General features: G+C 47.7%; 2 protein-coding genes across 2 annotated transcripts in view; one reads left to right on the forward strand and one right to left on the reverse strand.

Annotated features, from left to right (window-relative positions):
- The window catches only part of gli2a (GLI family zinc finger 2a), a 141,078-nt gene extending 128,334 nt beyond the window's left edge, over window positions 1-12,744 (reverse strand). Inside the window, exon 1 of the mRNA XM_047370959.1 lies at window positions 11,002-12,744. The gene's annotated coding sequence lies outside the window, so the exon portion shown is untranslated. The remainder of the gene's footprint in view (window positions 1-11,001) is intronic.
- Window positions 5,297-11,339, forward strand: LOC124870899 (dynein heavy chain-like; the record flags this gene model as incomplete). Its single annotated transcript, XM_047369724.1, has 5 exons — window positions 5,297-5,956; window positions 6,254-6,937; window positions 8,714-9,054; window positions 10,148-10,566; window positions 11,269-11,339. Coding segments are annotated over 5 exons (2,175 nt in total), but the record flags the coding sequence as incomplete, so codon positions are not given.
- Window positions 12,745-18,937: the final 6,193 nt, after the last annotated feature.

Genomic DNA, 18,937 nt, shown 5'->3' on the forward strand with positions numbered 1-18,937 from the left:
TTTAATAAGAGATGACCAGTCGGCTCAGTGCAACACTTGCAGGAGGATTATATAATGCAAAGGGGGGAGCATAACCAGCATGATTAAACACCTCTGGATACATGGTATAGAAGTAACAAAGGGCCCCGGTCTTACATCAGCCTTCCTCTGGCTCCAACACTCAGCCTAGCATTGACCTACAATCAGAATCAGGTCAGTAAAACAAATAAATACATCTTACACCAACGCTGAGACGGCTCACAAGTTATACTCGACCTAAAACAGTGGATCATCTCAAATGCAAATACCCATCTAAATTTAGCCAGGTATTTTTTTAACGACCTGAAATTGCTAACGTTAGCTATTCAGTTGACCAGACTCCGCAATGTGCTACTTCATTATGTCTGAGGACTCTGCTGCATGGTGGTGGAACCAACAAAAGACCATCTTTTGCTGTCAGGAAGGCTAAACAGAGTACAGCAAAGGTTCTCTGTTTTATCATTTTGGGCATATAACGTCCATCTGTCATAGAACCTGTAGGATTTAAAAATGGTGGTACCTTGTTGGTACCAGTTAACAGTTAATCTGTATCAGCAGGTCAAAGCTTTAAAAACATTTGATAAATTCTAAAAAGCACAGGAATAACCAGTTTATTAACTGGTGAAACTGGTGTTTCTCGCGTTGTTGTGTTCTGTGTTCAACAGCCTTTAGTGTAACAAACATTTTTGTGTCAAATGTCTTCTATTTAAAGCTAAATCTAATTTAATTTTGCTTGAATTAATGACATGTTTCCCTGCTAAAAACACAATAATGTCTTCAATTAAAGGTGAAGAAGTCAATATGGTGACTCTTTCCATTGTCCTGAGAGTTTATCTGGAGTTGAGATAATGAAATCAGCTCCACCAACACCCCCACCCGACGGACGATTGACCCTCTGTGACCTGAGCACAGTTTCCCCACAAACCTCGGAGCTACAAGGACCATTGTTCCTTTGTAAGCAGATGGACAATGATGAGGTCCCTGCTAAAACTTTTGGGAAAACTGGGCTTTCTGATGAATGTGTGAAGAGCTCAGGGAAGATCTTTGATTACTCTGAACATGATGACAGCCGGGGCTGTTTGAACTTCCCTATCTCTGCAGGGAAAGTGGAACCAGGTGAAATGCAAGGATGGTTTTCCTGAAAACCTCTGAAGCAGCCGTGCATTCTTTCAGGGGAGTTGCCACAGAGACTGATGAGGTCAATCAGGCTGTGATGAGCGTGTCGACAGTTTTCTGTCTTTAAAGGCTTGTTAAATAAATATCTGACTTTCCAGCATGTTCCAACAATGTGTTTTACAGCAAAAAGAAACAGAAAAAGGAAAAGCATGATTTGGCTGATTTTTGGACTAAATAGTTCGTTTTGTCATATTTATTTACCAGGATTACAACATGGACATTTCTGTTAAAAATGTTGCATCTTTTATCTGATAATTCTCTCAGTTCACCAAACACATAAAAAAAAAAAGACCTTAGTTCCATCTAGACAAACAAACGAAGTATAAAAGCAATGAGGAATGATTTTAGGCAAGCACAGTTAACCAGATGGATCCAGGCTACGTGTTCTAATAATGAATTGTGTATAATTGATGTAAACTGTGCCAATCTGGGTCTCTTCTGAGACTGAGCAACTAAGAAATGACGTCCATCCCCGAATCTTCTCCAGTTGGAAAAGTCTGCGTTCAGAATCTGAGGGACCACTTCATGATGCTCATATCACCCCGAACTCTAACCAACCAGATCTGATACAAAGCTCTTTAACCTTGCACACTTCAGCCTGGAGGGGAGTGCACCCCCCCAACCTCCCCACGTGAAAAGCAAAGGAAATGGGATTCAATGAAGAGCTCTACAGATGAATGTTAGCTTACTCAGCCACATTTTCCTCTGCCTGAAGTGCTGCTCATTGCAAAAGATCATAGAGGCTCATCTCAGCCTGCCCTGCCTTCTACCCACCCCTCTAAAGCACCCCTGCCCCAAACAACTAATGCCCATTTTCCACTGGCTCGATTTGGCCCTACTCAACTCCACTCAGCTCGCTTTGCAAGCGTTTCCATTACAGTTTTTTCTATACCACCACCTACTATTTTGGTCCCTGCTCCTAAGCAGGTCCGACCGAGGCTGAGTAGGGACTAGATGTGACGTGACCAGACTGCTTTCCACTGATTGGCCGCGGGAGGAGGAGAAACGAGAAGGTTTTTGTTTAGACAGTGCAGGGAAAATCTAATAAAACTCAAGAGCAGCTACAATGATATTAAGGACCACAGTGGCCGGAGCAGGTCATACATGTAATTTGACCATTTACGGGTCATAAACCAGCCTGAAGGCTGACAGAAAAGAAAAAGGACAAATCACCTTTCTGAATTACATGCAGGCAGAGCGCTGCATGTAATAACATCCTAAACCAGCTGATCACACATAAAATCAGCTGTTCAGAGGCACAAACATTTCCCCCAAAACACACAAAACTAAACCACCACAAAACGAGGTTTTTGGTTCAGAAATGTATTTACAATCCTTAAGTGGACCATCGTCTGCAGGAGGGAGCAGTCAGAGAGCAGCTGCCCGTAATCAGACTGCCTGCATCGGATCAAACGGGAGAAAAGCCCCGGTGAATCCGCGGAGCACGAATATCCAGCCTAAAACTAACTTCACGCAGTTTTGCTCTTTAAAGACCTCGTCCTCGTTATTGCCATGGCTGAAACTTCCTCATAAAGCCCAAAGTTGTAACTTCTTCAGGCAAACGTTGGAGCTTCACCATCCAGACAGCAGCATCTCTCCTCTCTGCTCCTCCTGCCACCCCCTCACATCAGAACCCCTCAGCCTTATTTTATAAGTTCTGGCTGGGATGTGGTCCAGATAATTATCCCAGTGGATCATTTTAGACATAAAAACAGAAATAAGGCATTCTTGCATATACATTAATACAAACGTTATTAGTATTTAGTTTATTTATGCTTTTGTTTTTATTTATTTATTATCATTTCATGCAGATTACTTTAATGTGACAACATAACACAGTAACGTTAATAGCAGCACAGCTACACTCATGGCTGGAGGCGGGGCTTCAGTCGCCATAGCTTCAGCCGTTGGGAGGTCAGTGGAAACACAACAGTTACCGTACCAAGAAGAGCGAAACCGAGTGGTGCAGAGCCACGCCGGCTAAAACGAGCCTGTGGAAAAGGGGGACAAATGGCCCTTAGAATCTCATCACAGCAGACACCTTCTCTGGGGGCTCACAACTCTCAGACTCCAGAAGAGCAGAACCACAGGTTCGCTTTTCTTGTGACCTACCTCTTGGTCCAACTAAGCTGAGAATGCAGACAGGGAAATGTACACACAGTAAAAAAGGTCTTTTATTTTCAGAATTAGCTCATAGTACTGGAAGCAACTTCCAGATGCCCTCCGGGTTTTTTTTATGTAGGCCCAAGTCTAAAATAGATTAAATTCATGGTTTAAATATTTCCACAAGTTTAATACGTGACACTTGTTGAAGTGGCTTTAGACAAAAGGTTTCATGTTACCCTCGCTGCTCTTTTCCATTTGTCTCCACAACGTGGTGCAAACATTGGCATCTAAAGTGCTACAATCTAAATCAAGCTACTATCTCAGATGCATGTGTCTTACTGCAGTCCAAGCAATCCTGTAGTTCTTACTGGTACTGATCCAATATGTTGTGAAAACTATTTTTTCATCCCTTCATTCATTTTCTATTTTCAAGCACTTTTATTCATCACATCACAATATACATCTTAAAATGTTCCACACACTCAGCTTTATACATGCAGAGGTCTGTTTTTTACTGCACTGAAACACCAGCTAAAAACCGACTTTGTACATTACTTTTATGAAAACATCTTCTCTCAAGTGTTTGTGGTGTTCATCCAGGAGGAGTGAATGCTGCAAGTCACTGACTGGATGCAATCTGCTGGGTTTCCTTAGATAGAAAAACTTTTTATCCAATTTGAATAAATAACTGAATCTGACTGAACTGTTCAATGATTACGATTAATTGGAATGTATGAACCTGACTGTTGTGAAGAACCTTGAGACGACATGTGTTGTGAATTGGAGCTATAGAAATAAAACTGAATTGAATTGAATTGGTGTTTCCAAACAGGGGTATCTACATCTAAAGGTTTGAAAAACATTTGGAGATCTGCCAAAGCCAGAGCTGAGCATCCTGAATGGAGACCTGTTAATGAAGAAGTCACACTGAAAAGCATCAGCTTGTTGCTAACAGAAACAATCAGCAGCTGATCAGCAGGGGTGGATGGTTGTGATGGAGAAGGAGGGTAGTGTTGGTGCTCCTCCCCCTCCTCAGTCACTCTCTCCTCCACCACTCCTCTCTGTCCCTGTACGCTAGACTTCATCGGTATTTGCAACCCCCCCACCCATTGCAACCTTCTCTGCAGACATAATCTCACAGCCCTGTCAGTCGTTCTTCACTATCTGCTTCATTACATCTTCTACAGATTTCCAGAAAAAGAAGCAGATCAATAAAGCGTGGAGGCCATGTGTGAAAGTGGGGGCTACAGCAGAGATGAAAGTGGCATGGTCACTATAGGGTGTGTGAACACTGCGGAGAGCGCAGAGCACCGGAGCTCAGCCTCAATGAGCTGAATAGGCTTATCCATTCTTCACTCCTTTCCCTCACTGTGGGCCTGAACTGTTGGAACTCTTCATCCGTCACAAAAGGACAAATGCACTAAAACCTTTTCCTTCTTTTTCTTCACATGTTAATCGCCTTGAGCCTCAACTGGCCTTGTCATGATGTGGAGCAGAGAACACACACATTCACACCTCAACTATTAAACCTGTCCACAAAGATTTAGAAACTTCTTCCACATCTGTAGCACATTTACATTCACAATGCACGCACCTGTTCCAAACAAATTTAAATAAAAACACCTTCCTATTCACTCACGTTTGACTAACAACAAATAGAGACACAGTAGTCCACGCTGGAGTTTGGAGATCATTAGCAGCTCATGTTAGACGAGGGAAAAGCCATCAGCAAATATTGGTGCTAAAGGGCCCCACAAAGGCGTGAAGTGTTTGTTGACTGCTCAGGCTGCAGAACAAACAGCAAAATTTCAATCTTTCAACAAAACGTACACACGTCTCACAGCATGTCCTACAGAACGTCTCACAGCATGTCCTACAGAACGTCTCACAGCATGTCCTACAGAACGTCTCACAGCATGTCCTACAGAACGTCTCACAGCATGTCCTACAGAACGTCTCACAGCATGTCCTACAGAACGTCTCACAGCATGTCCTACAGAACGTCTCACAGCATGTCCTACAGTACGTCTCACAGCATGTCCTACAGTACGTCTCACAGCATGTCCTACAGAACGTCTCACAGCATGTCCCACAGTACGTCTCACAGCATGTCCTACAGAACGTCTCACAGCATGTCCCACAGTACGTCTCACAGCATGTCCTACAGTACGTCTCACAGCATGTCCTACAGCATGTCCTGCACAACGTCTCACAGCATGTCCCACAGCACGTCCCACAGCATGTCCTACAGTACGTCTCACAGCATGTCCTACAGTACGTCTCACAGCATGTCCTACAGAACGTCTCACAGCATGTCCCACAGTACGTCTCACAGCATGTCCTACAGAACGTCTCACAGCATGTCCCACAGTACGTCTCACAGCATGTCCTACAGAACGTCTCACAGCATGTCCTACAGTACGTCTCACAGCATGTCCTACAGTACGTCTCACAGCATGTCCTACAGAACGTCTCACAGCATGTCCTACAGTACGTCTCACAGCATGTCCTACAGAACGTCTCACAGCATGTCCTACAGAACGTCTCACAGCATGTCCTACAGCATGTCTCACAGCATGTCCCACAGCATATCTCACAGCATGTCCTACAGAACGTCTCACAGCATGTCCTACAGAACGTCTCACAGCATGTCCTACAGTACGTCTCACAGCATGTCCTACAGAACGTCTCACAGCATGTCCTACAGTACGTCTCACAGCATGTCCAACAGAACGTCTCACAGCATGTCTCACAGCATGTCCTACAGAACGTCTCACAGCATGTCCTACATAACGTCTCACAGCATGTCCTACAGTACGTCTCACAGCATGTCCTACAGAACGTCTCACAGCATGTCCTACAGAACGTCTCACAGCATGTCCCACAGTACGTCTCACAGCATGTCCTACAGAACGTCTCACAGCATGTCCTACAGAACGTCTCACAGCATGTCCTACAGTACGTCTCACAGCATGTCCAACAGAACGTCTCACAGCATGTCCTACAGAACGTCTCACAGCATGTCCTACAGTACGTCTCACAGCATGTCCTACAGAACGTCTCACAGCATGTCCTACAGTACGTCTCACAGCATGTCCAACAGAACGTCTCACAGCATGTCTCACAGCATGTCCTACAGAACGTCTCACAGCATGTCCTACAGAACGTCTCACAGCATGTCCTACAGTACGTCTCACAGCATGTCCTACAGAACGTCTCACAGCATGTCCTACAGAACGTCTCACAGCATGTCCCACAGTACGTCTCACAGCATGTCCTACAGAACGTCTCACAGCATGTCCCACAGTACGTCTCACAGCATGTCCTACAGTACGTCTCACAGCATGTCCTACAGTACGTCTCACAGCATGTCCTACAGAACGTCTCACAGCATGTCCTACAGTACGTCTCACAGCATGTCCTACAGAACGTCTCACAGCATGTCCTACAGTACGTCTCACAGCATGTCCTACAGAACGTCTCACAGCATGTCCTACAGAACGTCTCACAGCATGTCCTACAGCATGTCTCACAGCATGTCCCACAGCATATCTCACAGCATGTCCTACAGAACGTCTCACAGCATGTCCTACAGAACGTCTCACAGCATGTCCTACAGTACGTCTCACAGCATGTCCTACAGAACGTCTCACAGCATGTCCTACAGTACGTCTCACAGCATGTCCAACAGAACGTCTCACAGCATGTCTCACAGCATGTCCTAAAGAACGTCTCACAGCATGTCCTACAGAACGTCTCACAGCATGTCCTACAGTACGTCTCACAGCATGTCCTACAGAACGTCTCACAGCATGTCCTACAGAACGTCTCACAGCATGTCCCACAGTACGTCTCACAGCATGTCCTACAGAACGTCTCACAGCATGTCCTACAGAACGTCTCACAGCATGTCCTACAGTACGTCTCACAGCATGTCCAACAGAACGTCTCACAGCATGTCTCACAGCATGTCCTACAGAACGTCTCACAGCATGTCCTACAGAACGTCTCACAGCATGTCCTACAGTACGTCTCACAGCATGTCCTACAGAACGTCTCACAGCATGTCCTACAGTACGTCTCACAGCATGTCCTGCAGAACGTCTCACAGCATGTCCCACAGTACGTCTCACAGCATGTCCCACAGTACGTCTCACAGCATGTCCCACAGTACGTCTCACAGCATATCCCACAGCATGTCCTACAGAACGTCTCACAGCATATCCCACAGTACGTCTCACAGCATGTCCCACAGTACGTCTCACAGCATATCCTGCAGAACGTCTCACAGCATATCCTGCAGAACGTCTCACAGCATGTCCCACAGTACGTCTCACAGCATATCCCACAGCATGTCCTACAGAACGTCTCACAGCATATCCCACAGTACGTCTCACAGCATGTCCCACAGTACGTCTCACAGCATATCCCACAGCATGTCCTACAGAACGTCTCACAGCATGTCCCACAGTACGTCTCACAGCATGTCCTACAGTACGTCTCACAGCATATCCCACAGCATGTCCTACAGAACGTCTCACAGCATATCCCACAGTACGTCTCACAGCATGTCCCACAGTACGTCTCACAGCATGTCCTACAGAACGTCTCACAGCATGTCCCACAGTACGTCTCACAGCATGTCCTACAGAACGTCTCAAAGCATGTCCCACAGTACGTCTCACAGCATATCCCACAGTACGTCTCACAGTATGTCCCACAGTACGTCTCACAGCATGTCCTACAGAACGTCTCACAGCATGTCCCACAGTACGTCTCACAGCATATCCCACAGCATGTCCTACAGAACGTCTCACAGCATATCCCACAGTACGTCTCACAGCATGTCCCACAGTACGTCTCACAGCATATCCCACAGCATGTCCTGCAGAACGTCTCACAGCATGTCCCACAGTACGTCTCACAGCATGTCCTACAGAACATCTCACTGCATGTCCTACAGTACATCCCACAGCATGTCCCTCTGCATGTCCCACAGCATATCCTACAGAACGTCTCACACTACGTCTCACAGCATGTCCTACAGTACGTCCCACAGCATGTCCCACAGCATGTCCTGCAAAACGTCTCACAGCAGGTCCCACAGCACGTCTCACAGCATGTCCCACAGTACGTCTCACAGCATGTCCTACAGAACGTCTCACAGCATGTCCCACAGTACGTCTCACAGCATATCCCACAGTACGTCTCACAGCATGTCCCACAGTACGTCTCACAGCATGTCCCACAGTACGTCTCACAGCATATCCCACAGTACGTCTCACAGCATGTCCCACAGTACGTCTCACAGCATATCCCACAGTACGTCTCACAGCATGTCCCACAGTACGTCTCACAGCATGTCCCACAGTACGTCTCACAGCATGTCCCACAGTACGTCTCACAGCATATCCCACAGTACGTCTCACAGCATGTCCCACAGTACGTCTCACAGCATGTCCTACAGAACGTCTCACAGCATATCCCACAGTACGTCTCACAGCATGTCCTACAGTACGTCTCACAGCATATCCTACAGTACGTCTCACAGCATGTCCTACAGTACGTCTCACAGCATATCCTGCAGAACGTCTCACAGCATATCCTGCAGAACGTCTCACAGCATATCCTACAGTACGTCTCACAGCATGTCCTACAGTACGTCTCACAGCATATCCTGCAGAACGTCTCACAGCATATCCTGCAGAACGTCTCACAGCATATCCTACAGTACGTCTCACAGCATGTCCCACAGTACGTCTCACAGCATGTCCCACAGTACGTCTCACAGCATATCCCACAGTACGTCTCACAGCATGTCCCACAGTACGTCTCACAGCATATCCCACAGTACGTCTCACAGCATGTCCCACAGTACGTCTCACAGCATGTCCCACAGTACGTCTCACAGCATGTCCCACAGTACGTCTCACAGCATGTCCCACAGTACGTCTCACAGCATGTCCCACAGTACGTCTCACAGCATATCCCACAGTACGTCTCACAGCATGTCCCACAGTACGTCTCACAGCATGTCCTACAGAACGTCTCACAGCATATCCCACAGTACGTCTCACAGCATATCCTGCAGAACGTCTCACAGCATATCCTGCAGAACGTCTCACAGCATATCCTACAGTACGTCTCACAGCATGTCCTACAGTACGTCTCACAGCATATCCTGCAGAACGTCTCACAGCATATCCTGCAGAACGTCTCACAGCATATCCTACAGTACGTCTCACAGCATGTCCCACAGTACGTCTCACAGCATGTCCCACAGTACGTCTCACAGCATATCCCACAGTACGTCTCACAGCATGTCCCACAGTACGTCTCACAGCATATCCCACAGTACGTCTCACAGCATGTCCCACAGTACGTCTCACAGCATGTCCCACAGTACGTCTCACAGCATGTCCCACAGTACGTCTCACAGCATATCCCACAGTACGTCTCACAGCATGTCCCACAGTACGTCTCACAGCATGTCCTACAGAACGTCTCACAGCATATCCCACAGTACGTCTCACAGCATATCCCGCAGAACGTCTCACAGCATATCCTGCAGAACGTCTCACAGCATATCCTACAGTACGTCTCACAGCATGTCCCACAGTACGTCTCACAGCATGTCCTGCAGAACGTCTCACAGCATATCCTGCAGAACGTCTCACAGCATGTCCCACAGTACGTCTCACAGCATGTCCCACAGTACGTCTCACAGCATATCCCACAGCATGTCCTGCAGAACGTCTCACAGCATGTCCCACAGTACGTCTCACAGCATGTCCTACAGTACGTCTCACAGCATGTCCTACAGAACGTCTCACTGCATGTCCTACAGTACATCCCACAGCATGTCCCTCTGCATGTCCCACAGCATATCCTACAGAACGTCTCACACTACGTCTCACAGCATGTCCTACAGCATGTCCTGCAAAACGTCTCACAGCAGGTCCCACAGCACGTCCCACAGCATGTCCCACAGCACGTCCCACAGCATGTCCCACAGCATGTCCTGCACAACGTCTCACAGCATGTCCCACAGCACGTCCCACAGCATGTCCCACAGCACATCTCACAGCATGTCCCACAGCACGTCCCACAGCATGTCCTACAGTACGTCCCACAGCATGTCTCACAGCATATCCCACAGCATGTCCTACAGTAAGTCCCACAGCATGTCCCACAGCATGTCCCACAGCATGTCCTACAGTAAGTCCTACAGCATGTCTCACAGCATGTCCCACAGCATGTCCTACAGTACGTCCCACAGCATGTCTCACAGCAAGTCCTACAGCCATGCTGTAGCATTCATCTACTTCTCTTTGACTCATTCAAATGCAGCTTTAAAGATTATGTCACAGAGGGTCACTGTTGTCAGAAAGGAACTTAAATTAATGTGCAGATTTTCTGGGCTTGATTGTAAAAACTTCTGGCAGCTTGATGAAGAAAATAAAACTAATCTGTAATAAAAAATTAATGGCGCTTTGAAATCTGAAAACATCTTTTCCCGTCATGGATCAAGTTGCAGGAGGAACATTTTTTGGATTCTTGTGTCAGATAAGTTCAAAGTGCAAACGAGATGTGAAGCAGCTCATCTGAACAGACAGAACACAAGAAGAAGAAGAGGAAGAGGGGAGGAGGAGAAACTCTTGAAGTGTTTTCCTGAGCGAAGAGAAAAAAAAACTTTCTTACCTTTCCTGTTTGTCCCTAAAGCCGAGTCTTTTCCAGGTTCTTTGTTCACTTTCTTTCTTTTTTCTGGTTTTTGTTTCGAGGAAAAACTGGAAAACTTTTCTCTGGGGTCGGATTCCCGCAAGTCAGAAGCGCGCTTGCGCCTCCATGAAGCGAGCTGGGAAAAGTTTTGGGAGCACTTGGGGAGCAGGGCATTTACAATCCTCTCCGTCTCGGAGCAGAGACAGAGAAAAACTCTCCGAACTTTTTCCCACAATCCATGTTGTGCAGGAGGTGCGCAGTTCCAGCCTGCTCTGCTCTGCTCTGCTCTGCTCTGCGCTTCTTTCACCAAGCTGACATGATGCTCCTCAAAGTTTACCGTTTGGACCTCTGTCTGTCTCTGTGCCTCTGTCTTTGAGACATGCGGTTCTGTTGAGATCTTCAGGCTGCTGATCTGTTTACAATCCGTCCCTCTCCTCCTCCTCTTTCCTCCGTCTCCCCCCTCTTTACCCCCTGATCTCCTCCCCTTTCTCACTCCCCTCGCTCCCTGGTGAGTTGGGCCATTTGCTGCACCAGATGGGCCGGGCTATCTCAGTCCAGCAGTTGAAAACTTCGCTTCGTTTCAGTGTCTGTCCTGAATTATGGTGCAGGCTTTGCGGCTAATTGGAGACAGTTTTGCGCTGGATTAGAATCACCACACCTAGACCCTGCAGGTAAAGTTGGCGCACCCATCAAGGGTTTTTCATGTTGCTGATGGAAAGTGAAGAACGGGTCGATAAGGACACACAGATGAAACAAACCTTCAAATGCAAAACATAAAAAAAAGTTCCACATATCCTTGTCCTCCATCTTCACCTCTAACCTTCATTTTGTCAAGCACAAACAAACGCACCTTCCACAAAACACGAGCTCCTTTAAATATGCATACAAAACCACATGTTAATTCCCACAGCAGTCAGTACAATTCATGCTACCAATGAACTGAGAAAATACAAGAGAAAATAAAGACCAAGCAGTAAAACATTAGGAACAGGAACCATGCATTGATGCTTTGCTTCAAATATGCTTAAAAAACTTCAGTTCAGTGAAGCTGCACAGCTTCAGGTCCTGTTGTAGTTTGTTCCAAGTAGATGGACCATTTGAAGAAAATGTTCTTTTCCTAAGTTCTTTAATTGCTTAAATAAAACCTGTCTGACAACATGAAGTAGGCCGCATGTTGGGACTTTGGAGCGTTATACTGTGCTTGACCAGAAGTCTTCCTGGAGCCACTGCTGACTCTGCTACAAGTGTTCCTGATCGTTGGTTGATCGTGTGTACCTGGGAGGAGTATTTAGGAACCAGCTACCAGTCCTTCGTTGCCTGTGTGTTTTGCCCATGTGGTAATCACCAAGCCAGAGTAACTTTGCCAGTCTGACCAGAGCTTGTGCTAACTTTGTTTTGTTTCTCTGCTTCCTGCTTGTACCTGTGAGGTGTGGGTGGTTTCCTTTCAACCTGGACATCTAGAACCTCTTTCTAACAGTTTGTAATTTTTGGATTATCACCACTAGACTGTGGTTTGGTGCCTGGATTTCCCAAGCTCCTATCACTGTGTGAACTCAGACCTGCTGTGGACCGTTCTTTATCGGACTACCTGACTCCCAAGCCCAATGGTAAAAGATATCCCAGGAGTTTTCTGCCTGTGACTCATGTAAGCAAAACCTTTTGGATTTTGAGGATTTATTTCTATGAAGCCAGTACTAACCAGCACCCTGCTCTTTAGTAAATTCGAGAAGTCTGAAGTACCTGCCTGAGCACTCTCGACCGGGTTCCGGTGTGACAAGTATTACTGACTGTAAATAAAACCTTGAACCTTTACTGGTCTCCTGAGTGAGTCTGCATGTGAGTCAAACTAATTCCTATCTAAATGACACAGCACGTCATGCCCCATCTAAGGAACTCCAAGAAAAGAGTCTCTGACATCTCTCAGAGACTAGAAACAGTTAACAAGTCATTTCTAAGGCTTTGGGTCTAGTGATGGACCTATATCTAAATAAAAGGAACTGAATCTTCAGGATCCATTAACTTCAAAGAGCCATTCAAAAGAGCTGTAGAAATTATCCATGTTTGAAAATGTACTTGTTTTGCAGAACAAGCTATTTTATACCTAATATAGTGTTTAATATATTCATTAATTTTGGGAAACCTGGCATGTGTGAGTGAAATTCACAAAAAATTTGAATTATCTGTATTAAGTAGAGTCCTTGAACCGCCACCTTAAAGTGGTGGAGGGGTTTGAGTGCTCAAATGATCCTTGAGGCTATGTTGTCTAGGGCTTAAATGCCCCTGGTAGGGTCTCCCATGGCAAACAGGCTCTAGGTGACGGGTCAGACAAAGAGCGGTTCAAGAACCCCTCATGACGACTACGAAATCAAGGCAGGTGATGTCGCCCGGTACGGCGGAGCTGGGGTCCCAGCCTGGAGCCAGGCCTGGGGTCGGGACTCGTCGGAGAGTGCCTGGTGGCTGGGTTGCTCCACGCGGGACCCGAACGGGAGACGCGAGACCATCCCCCAGTGGGCCCACCACCTGCAGGGGAAACCATGAGGGACCGGTGCAAAGAGGATTGGGCGGCGGACAAAGGTGGAGACCTCGGCGGCCCGATCCCTGGATGCTTAGGCTGGCTCTAGGGACGTGGAATGTCACCTCGCTTGGGGGGAAGGAGCCTGAGCTTGTGCGGGAGGTCTAGGGATATCGACTAGAAATAGTTAGGCTCGCCTCCACGCACAGAGGTGGAACCCATCTCCCCCACGGGGAGAGGCAGCGGGCTGGGGTGGGTTTGCTTGTCGCCCACCAGCTCAGGCGTCTAGTGTTGGGATTTACCCCAGTGGATGAGAGGGTCGCACCCCTGCGCCTTCGGGTTGGGGAGAGGTCTCAACGCCCACATGGGAAATGACAGTGACACCTGGAGAGGCGTGATCGGGAGGAATGGCCTCCCCGATCTGAATCCGAGCGGTATTTTGTTATTGGACTTCTATGCTAGTCACGGATTGTCCATAATGAACACCATGTTCAAACATAAGGGTGTCCATCAGTGCACTTGGCACCAGAACACCCTAGGCAGGAGGTCAATGATCGACTTTGTTGTCGTCTCATCAGACCTTCGGCTGCATGTTTTGGACACTAGGGTGAAGAGAGGGGCTGAGCTGTCCACTGATCACCACCTGGTGGTGAGTTGGATCCGCTGGAGGAGGAGAAAGCCGGACAGACTTGGTAGGCCCAAGCGCATAGTGAGGGTCTGCTGGGAACGTCTGGCAGACCCCTTGGCCAGGGATGTATTCAACTCTCACCTCTGGGAGAGCTTTGACCAGATTCCGAGGGATGTTGGAGACATAGAGTCTGAGTGGACCATGTTCTCCGCATCTATTGTCGATGCTGCTGCCCGTAGCTGTGGCCGTAAGCTCTGCGGTGCCTGTCGCGGCGGCAATCCTCGAACCTGTTGGTGGACACCGGCAGTAAGGGATGCTGTCAAGCTGAAGAAGGAGTCCTATGGGCTGTGGTTGGCTTGTGGGACTCCTGAGGCGGCTGCTGGGTACCGTGGGGCCAAGCATGCCGCAGTCCGGGCGGTGGCAGAGGCAAAAACCCGGACCTGGGAGGAGTTCGGTGAGGCCATAGAGAAGGACAACCGGTTGGCCCCGAAGCGATTCTGGTAAGGCCTACGCCAGGGTATTGGAGAGGAGAGTCTGGCCGATAGTCGAACCCTGGCTTCAGGAGGAGCAGTGTGGTGTTCGTCCCGGCCGTGGAACACTGGATCAGCTCTATACCCTCTATAGGGTACTTGAGGGTTCATGGGAGTTTTCCCAACCGGTCCACATGTGTTTTGTGGATCTGGAGAAAGCATTCAGCTGTGTCCCTTGTGATGCCCTGTGGGGGTTGCTCCAGGAGTATGGAATCAGGGGCCCTTTATTAGGGGCCATCCGGTTTCTGTACAAGCGGAGCAGGACTTTGGTTCGCATTGCCGGCACTAAGTCGGACCTGTTCCCGGTGCATGTTGGACTCTGGCAGGGCTGCCCTTTGTCACCGGTCCTGTTCATAACTTTTATGGACAGGATTTCTAGACGCAGCCAAGGGCCGGAGGGGGTCTGGTTTGGGGACCAGTGGATTTCGTCTCTTCTTTTTGCAGATGACATGGTCCTGCTGGCCCCCTCTAGCTAAGACCTACAGCATGCACTGGGGCGGTTCGCAGCCGAGTGTGAAGCGGCAGGGATGAAAATCAGCTCCTCCAAATCCGAGGCCATGGTTTTCGACCGGAAAAGGGTGGCTTGTCCTCTTCAGGTTGGAGGGGAGTTCCTGCCTCAAGTGGAGGAGTTTAAGTATCTCGGGGTCTTGTTCACGAGTGAGGGAAGAATGGAGCGGGAGATCGACTGACGGATCGGTGCGGCTGCCGCAGTAATCAGAATCAGAATCAGAAAAGCTTTATTGCCAAGTACGTTTTTGGACATGCAAGGAATTTGTTTTGGCGTAGTCGGTGCAATACAATACAAATTAAACAGTATAAACATATCTACAATATAATATAAATATATGTGCACAGTTTTAAGTGAGTGAGAGTAAACGTAGAGCAGTATAAGATGCAAGAGCAATACAACAGTGCAGGTGATCATTGTGCAAGTAAAGCAGGAGTCCAAGCTGAACGTTAATGTAACGCATAGAGTTGCAGGTTACAGGTGTCCTGTCAGCAAAAAAGGGCGTAATGGGGGCGCTGTGCCGGTCCGTTGTGGTGAAGAGAGAGCTGAGCCGAAAAGCAAAGCTCTCGATTTACCGGTCGGTCTACGTTCCTACCCTCACCTATGGCCATGAACTTTGGGTCATGACCGAAAGAACGAGATCCCGGATACAAGCGGCTGAAATGAGCTTCCTCCGTAGGGTGGCCGGGCACTCCCTTAGAGATAGGGTGAGGAGCTCAGCCATCCGGGAGGAGCTCGGAGTAGAACCGGTGCTCCTCCACATCGAGAAGAGCCAGTTGAGGTGGCTTGGGCATCTATACCGGATGCCTCCTGGACGCCTTCCTCGGGAGGTGTTCCAGGCACGTCCCACCGGGAGGGTGCCCAGGGTATGGCCCAGGACATGCTGGAGGGACTATGTCTCTCAGCTGGCCTGGGAACGCCTCGGGCTCGCCCTGGAGGAGGTGTCTGGGGAGAGGGACGTCTGGGTGTCTCTGCTGAGTCTGCTGCCCACGCGACCCGGTCCCGGATAAAGCGGAGGACGACGAGTACAAGTACGACGAGTATGAGTGTATTAAGTATGATTAATATTTTCATTTAAAAGGTTCCAAATATAACCAAGGTATGTGCACGCAAAGAAAAGTCTTTCTTTATATTTTCCTAAAATTAAGTATAAAATATAAACATCAAATACCAATGTAATTCTTTACTACAAGTGTTGTGTGCATAAATGGCATTTTAGTACTGTTTGTAATATAGAAACCATATAAAGCACAAAAAGTAACAAAATAGAAGAGAAATAGTGCTTTTGAGTTGCTTTTGCAGAAATAAAAATCACCGACTGTACCATTAAATATAAAAATTGAGACAACGCCCTAATGGTGAACAATAACTGTAAACACGAACCACATAAAATGTGCAAACATCCACATAAAAAAATATTGTCCAGGGGGCTGTGCTGCTGGCGTGGGGGTTGGCAGTACAACCCGTGGACAGAGGCCTTCGTCCTCAACTTAGACTGTCCCGAGATTGAATACTGACTGGTCCGTTGATGCTTTTTGCACTCCTACTCTTTCCAAACCATTTCCTGTCTTATTACTGTTGAAAAAATACTTTAAAAATAAAGGCTGCTAAAGCCTAAAAATAATAAAAAATTAAAAAATACCCATAAAAAAGGCATTATGTTGCTTTAATGTTTCTTCTGTTTCACATTGTTATCATCTGGCGAATTTACTTTGAGAAAGACGAGTTCATCCTCCTCCTCTCTCCCGCTGCATATAGCCAGGTTGTACACAGTGCCACACATGTGTCTGCCATGTGACACGTGACAAAAACAAACAGTGAGCAGTCAGCAATGAGCATGCACTCTGTATGCTCATACCAGCCCCCCTCCCCCTTTTATTTCCGTATTTAGTCACACAGATCATAAATATACTATATAGTATGGTAGGGTCTCCCATGGTAAACAGGCTCTGGGTCATGGTCCAGACAAAAAAGGGTTCAGACGCCTTCATGAGGACCACTAGAACAAGGGACATAACATCGCCGGGTTCCCGCCCTGGAGCCAGGCCTGGGGCCAAGCCCGAAAAAGAGACCCGAGGAGATCCCACAGTGAGCCTACCACCTGCAGAGGGAACCATGAGGCACCTGTACAAAGAGGATCAGACAGCGGACAAAGGTGGAGACCTCGACGACCCGATCTCCAGACGCTTAAACTGGCTCTAGGGACATGGAATGTAACCTCGCTGGGGGGAAAGGAGCCTGAGCTTGTGTGGGAGGTTGAGAGATATTGGCTAGAAATAGTCGGGCTCCCTGCTATGCACAGTGTGGGCTTGGGAACCCAGCTCCTCGAGAGAGGTTGGACACTACTCTGGAATGGGCTGGGGTGGGTTTGCTTGTTTCCCTCCAGCTCAGCCGTCTGGTCTTGGGGTTTACCCCAGTGAATGAGAGGGTTGCATCCCTGTACCTTCGGGTCAGGGACAGGACTGTTGTTTGAGCCAGTGGGCCAAGCAATGGTGCAGAGTACCCGGCCTTCTTGGCGTCCCTGTCGTGGGTGCTGGATAGTGCTCCTTTTGGGGACTCCGTCATTCTGCTGGGGAACTTCAACGCCGACGTGGGAAATGACAGTGACACCTGAAGGGGTGTTATTGGGAGGAATGGCCTCCCCAATCTAAACCAAGTGGTATTTTAGTATTGGACTTCTGTGCCAGTCACACATGGAGAAAACATGGAATAGTGGAGAACCTTCTCAGGAGTGGCTGAGCTACCAAATTACTACAAGAGTTCATTAATGACTCGTCCAGGAGGTCACAGAAGAAACCAGAACAACATCTAAAGCTCTGCAGGCTTCAGAGGTCAGAGGTCATAATTTAACAATAAGAAAGAGAGACTGGACAAAAATGTCCAGTCCTGAGTGAGTTCCAAGACCAGAACCACTGCAGACCCAAAAGAACACAGAGGCTCGTCTCACATTTACCAACAAACATCTTGATGTTCCCAAAGACCTTTAGGAAACTACTCTGAATTGAAGAGACAAATGTGGTGAAGGTATGCATCTGGTATCAAACTAACAGCATTTCAGAACCAGAACATCATATCTACAGTCAAACATGGGGGAAAATGGTCTGCACTTGTATATCACTTTATGAAGTCTGAGTACTCCAAAGCGCTTTACACTACAACCAGTCATCCTCATCATTTATTCACATTCACAAACTGACAGAAGTGAGGCTGCCATACAATCGGCACCACTGGGCCCTCTGACCATCATCGGCAGGCAAGGCGGATGAAGTGTTTTGCCCAAGGACAAAAACGACTGAGATAGATGGTGTGGGTGTTCGAATTGGCAACCCACCGGTTACAGGTTGAACCCCTGCCACCTGAGCCACAGTTGCCCCTGGAGGTGGTAGTGTGATGGTCTGGGAAACTGTGATGCTTCAGGACCAGGACAACTTGCTGTCATTGATGAAACCATAAATTCTACTCTTTAGCACAATATCCTGAAGGAGAATGCACAACCATCAGTTTGTGACCTTAAAAAACCTCAATTTCATTGTAAAATGACAATGAAGACTATTCTATTCTATTCTATTCTAAGCTCAAGCACACCGGCATTCTGCAGCAGGATAGTGATCTGAAGCTACCAAAAAGTCCACTTCTGAACAGCCAAAAAGTTAAAGGGGATTTATGCAAAATCCACTTTTTGTTGAGTACTTGGAGTCTGTAGAAGTGCAGAAAAGTTGAATTTACTCTCTCCAGGTGCG

This window comes from Girardinichthys multiradiatus, chromosome 7, assembly GCF_021462225.1.
Source record: "Girardinichthys multiradiatus isolate DD_20200921_A chromosome 7, DD_fGirMul_XY1, whole genome shotgun sequence".
In the NCBI taxonomy this organism is placed as follows: Eukaryota; Metazoa; Chordata; class Actinopteri; order Cyprinodontiformes; family Goodeidae; genus Girardinichthys; species Girardinichthys multiradiatus.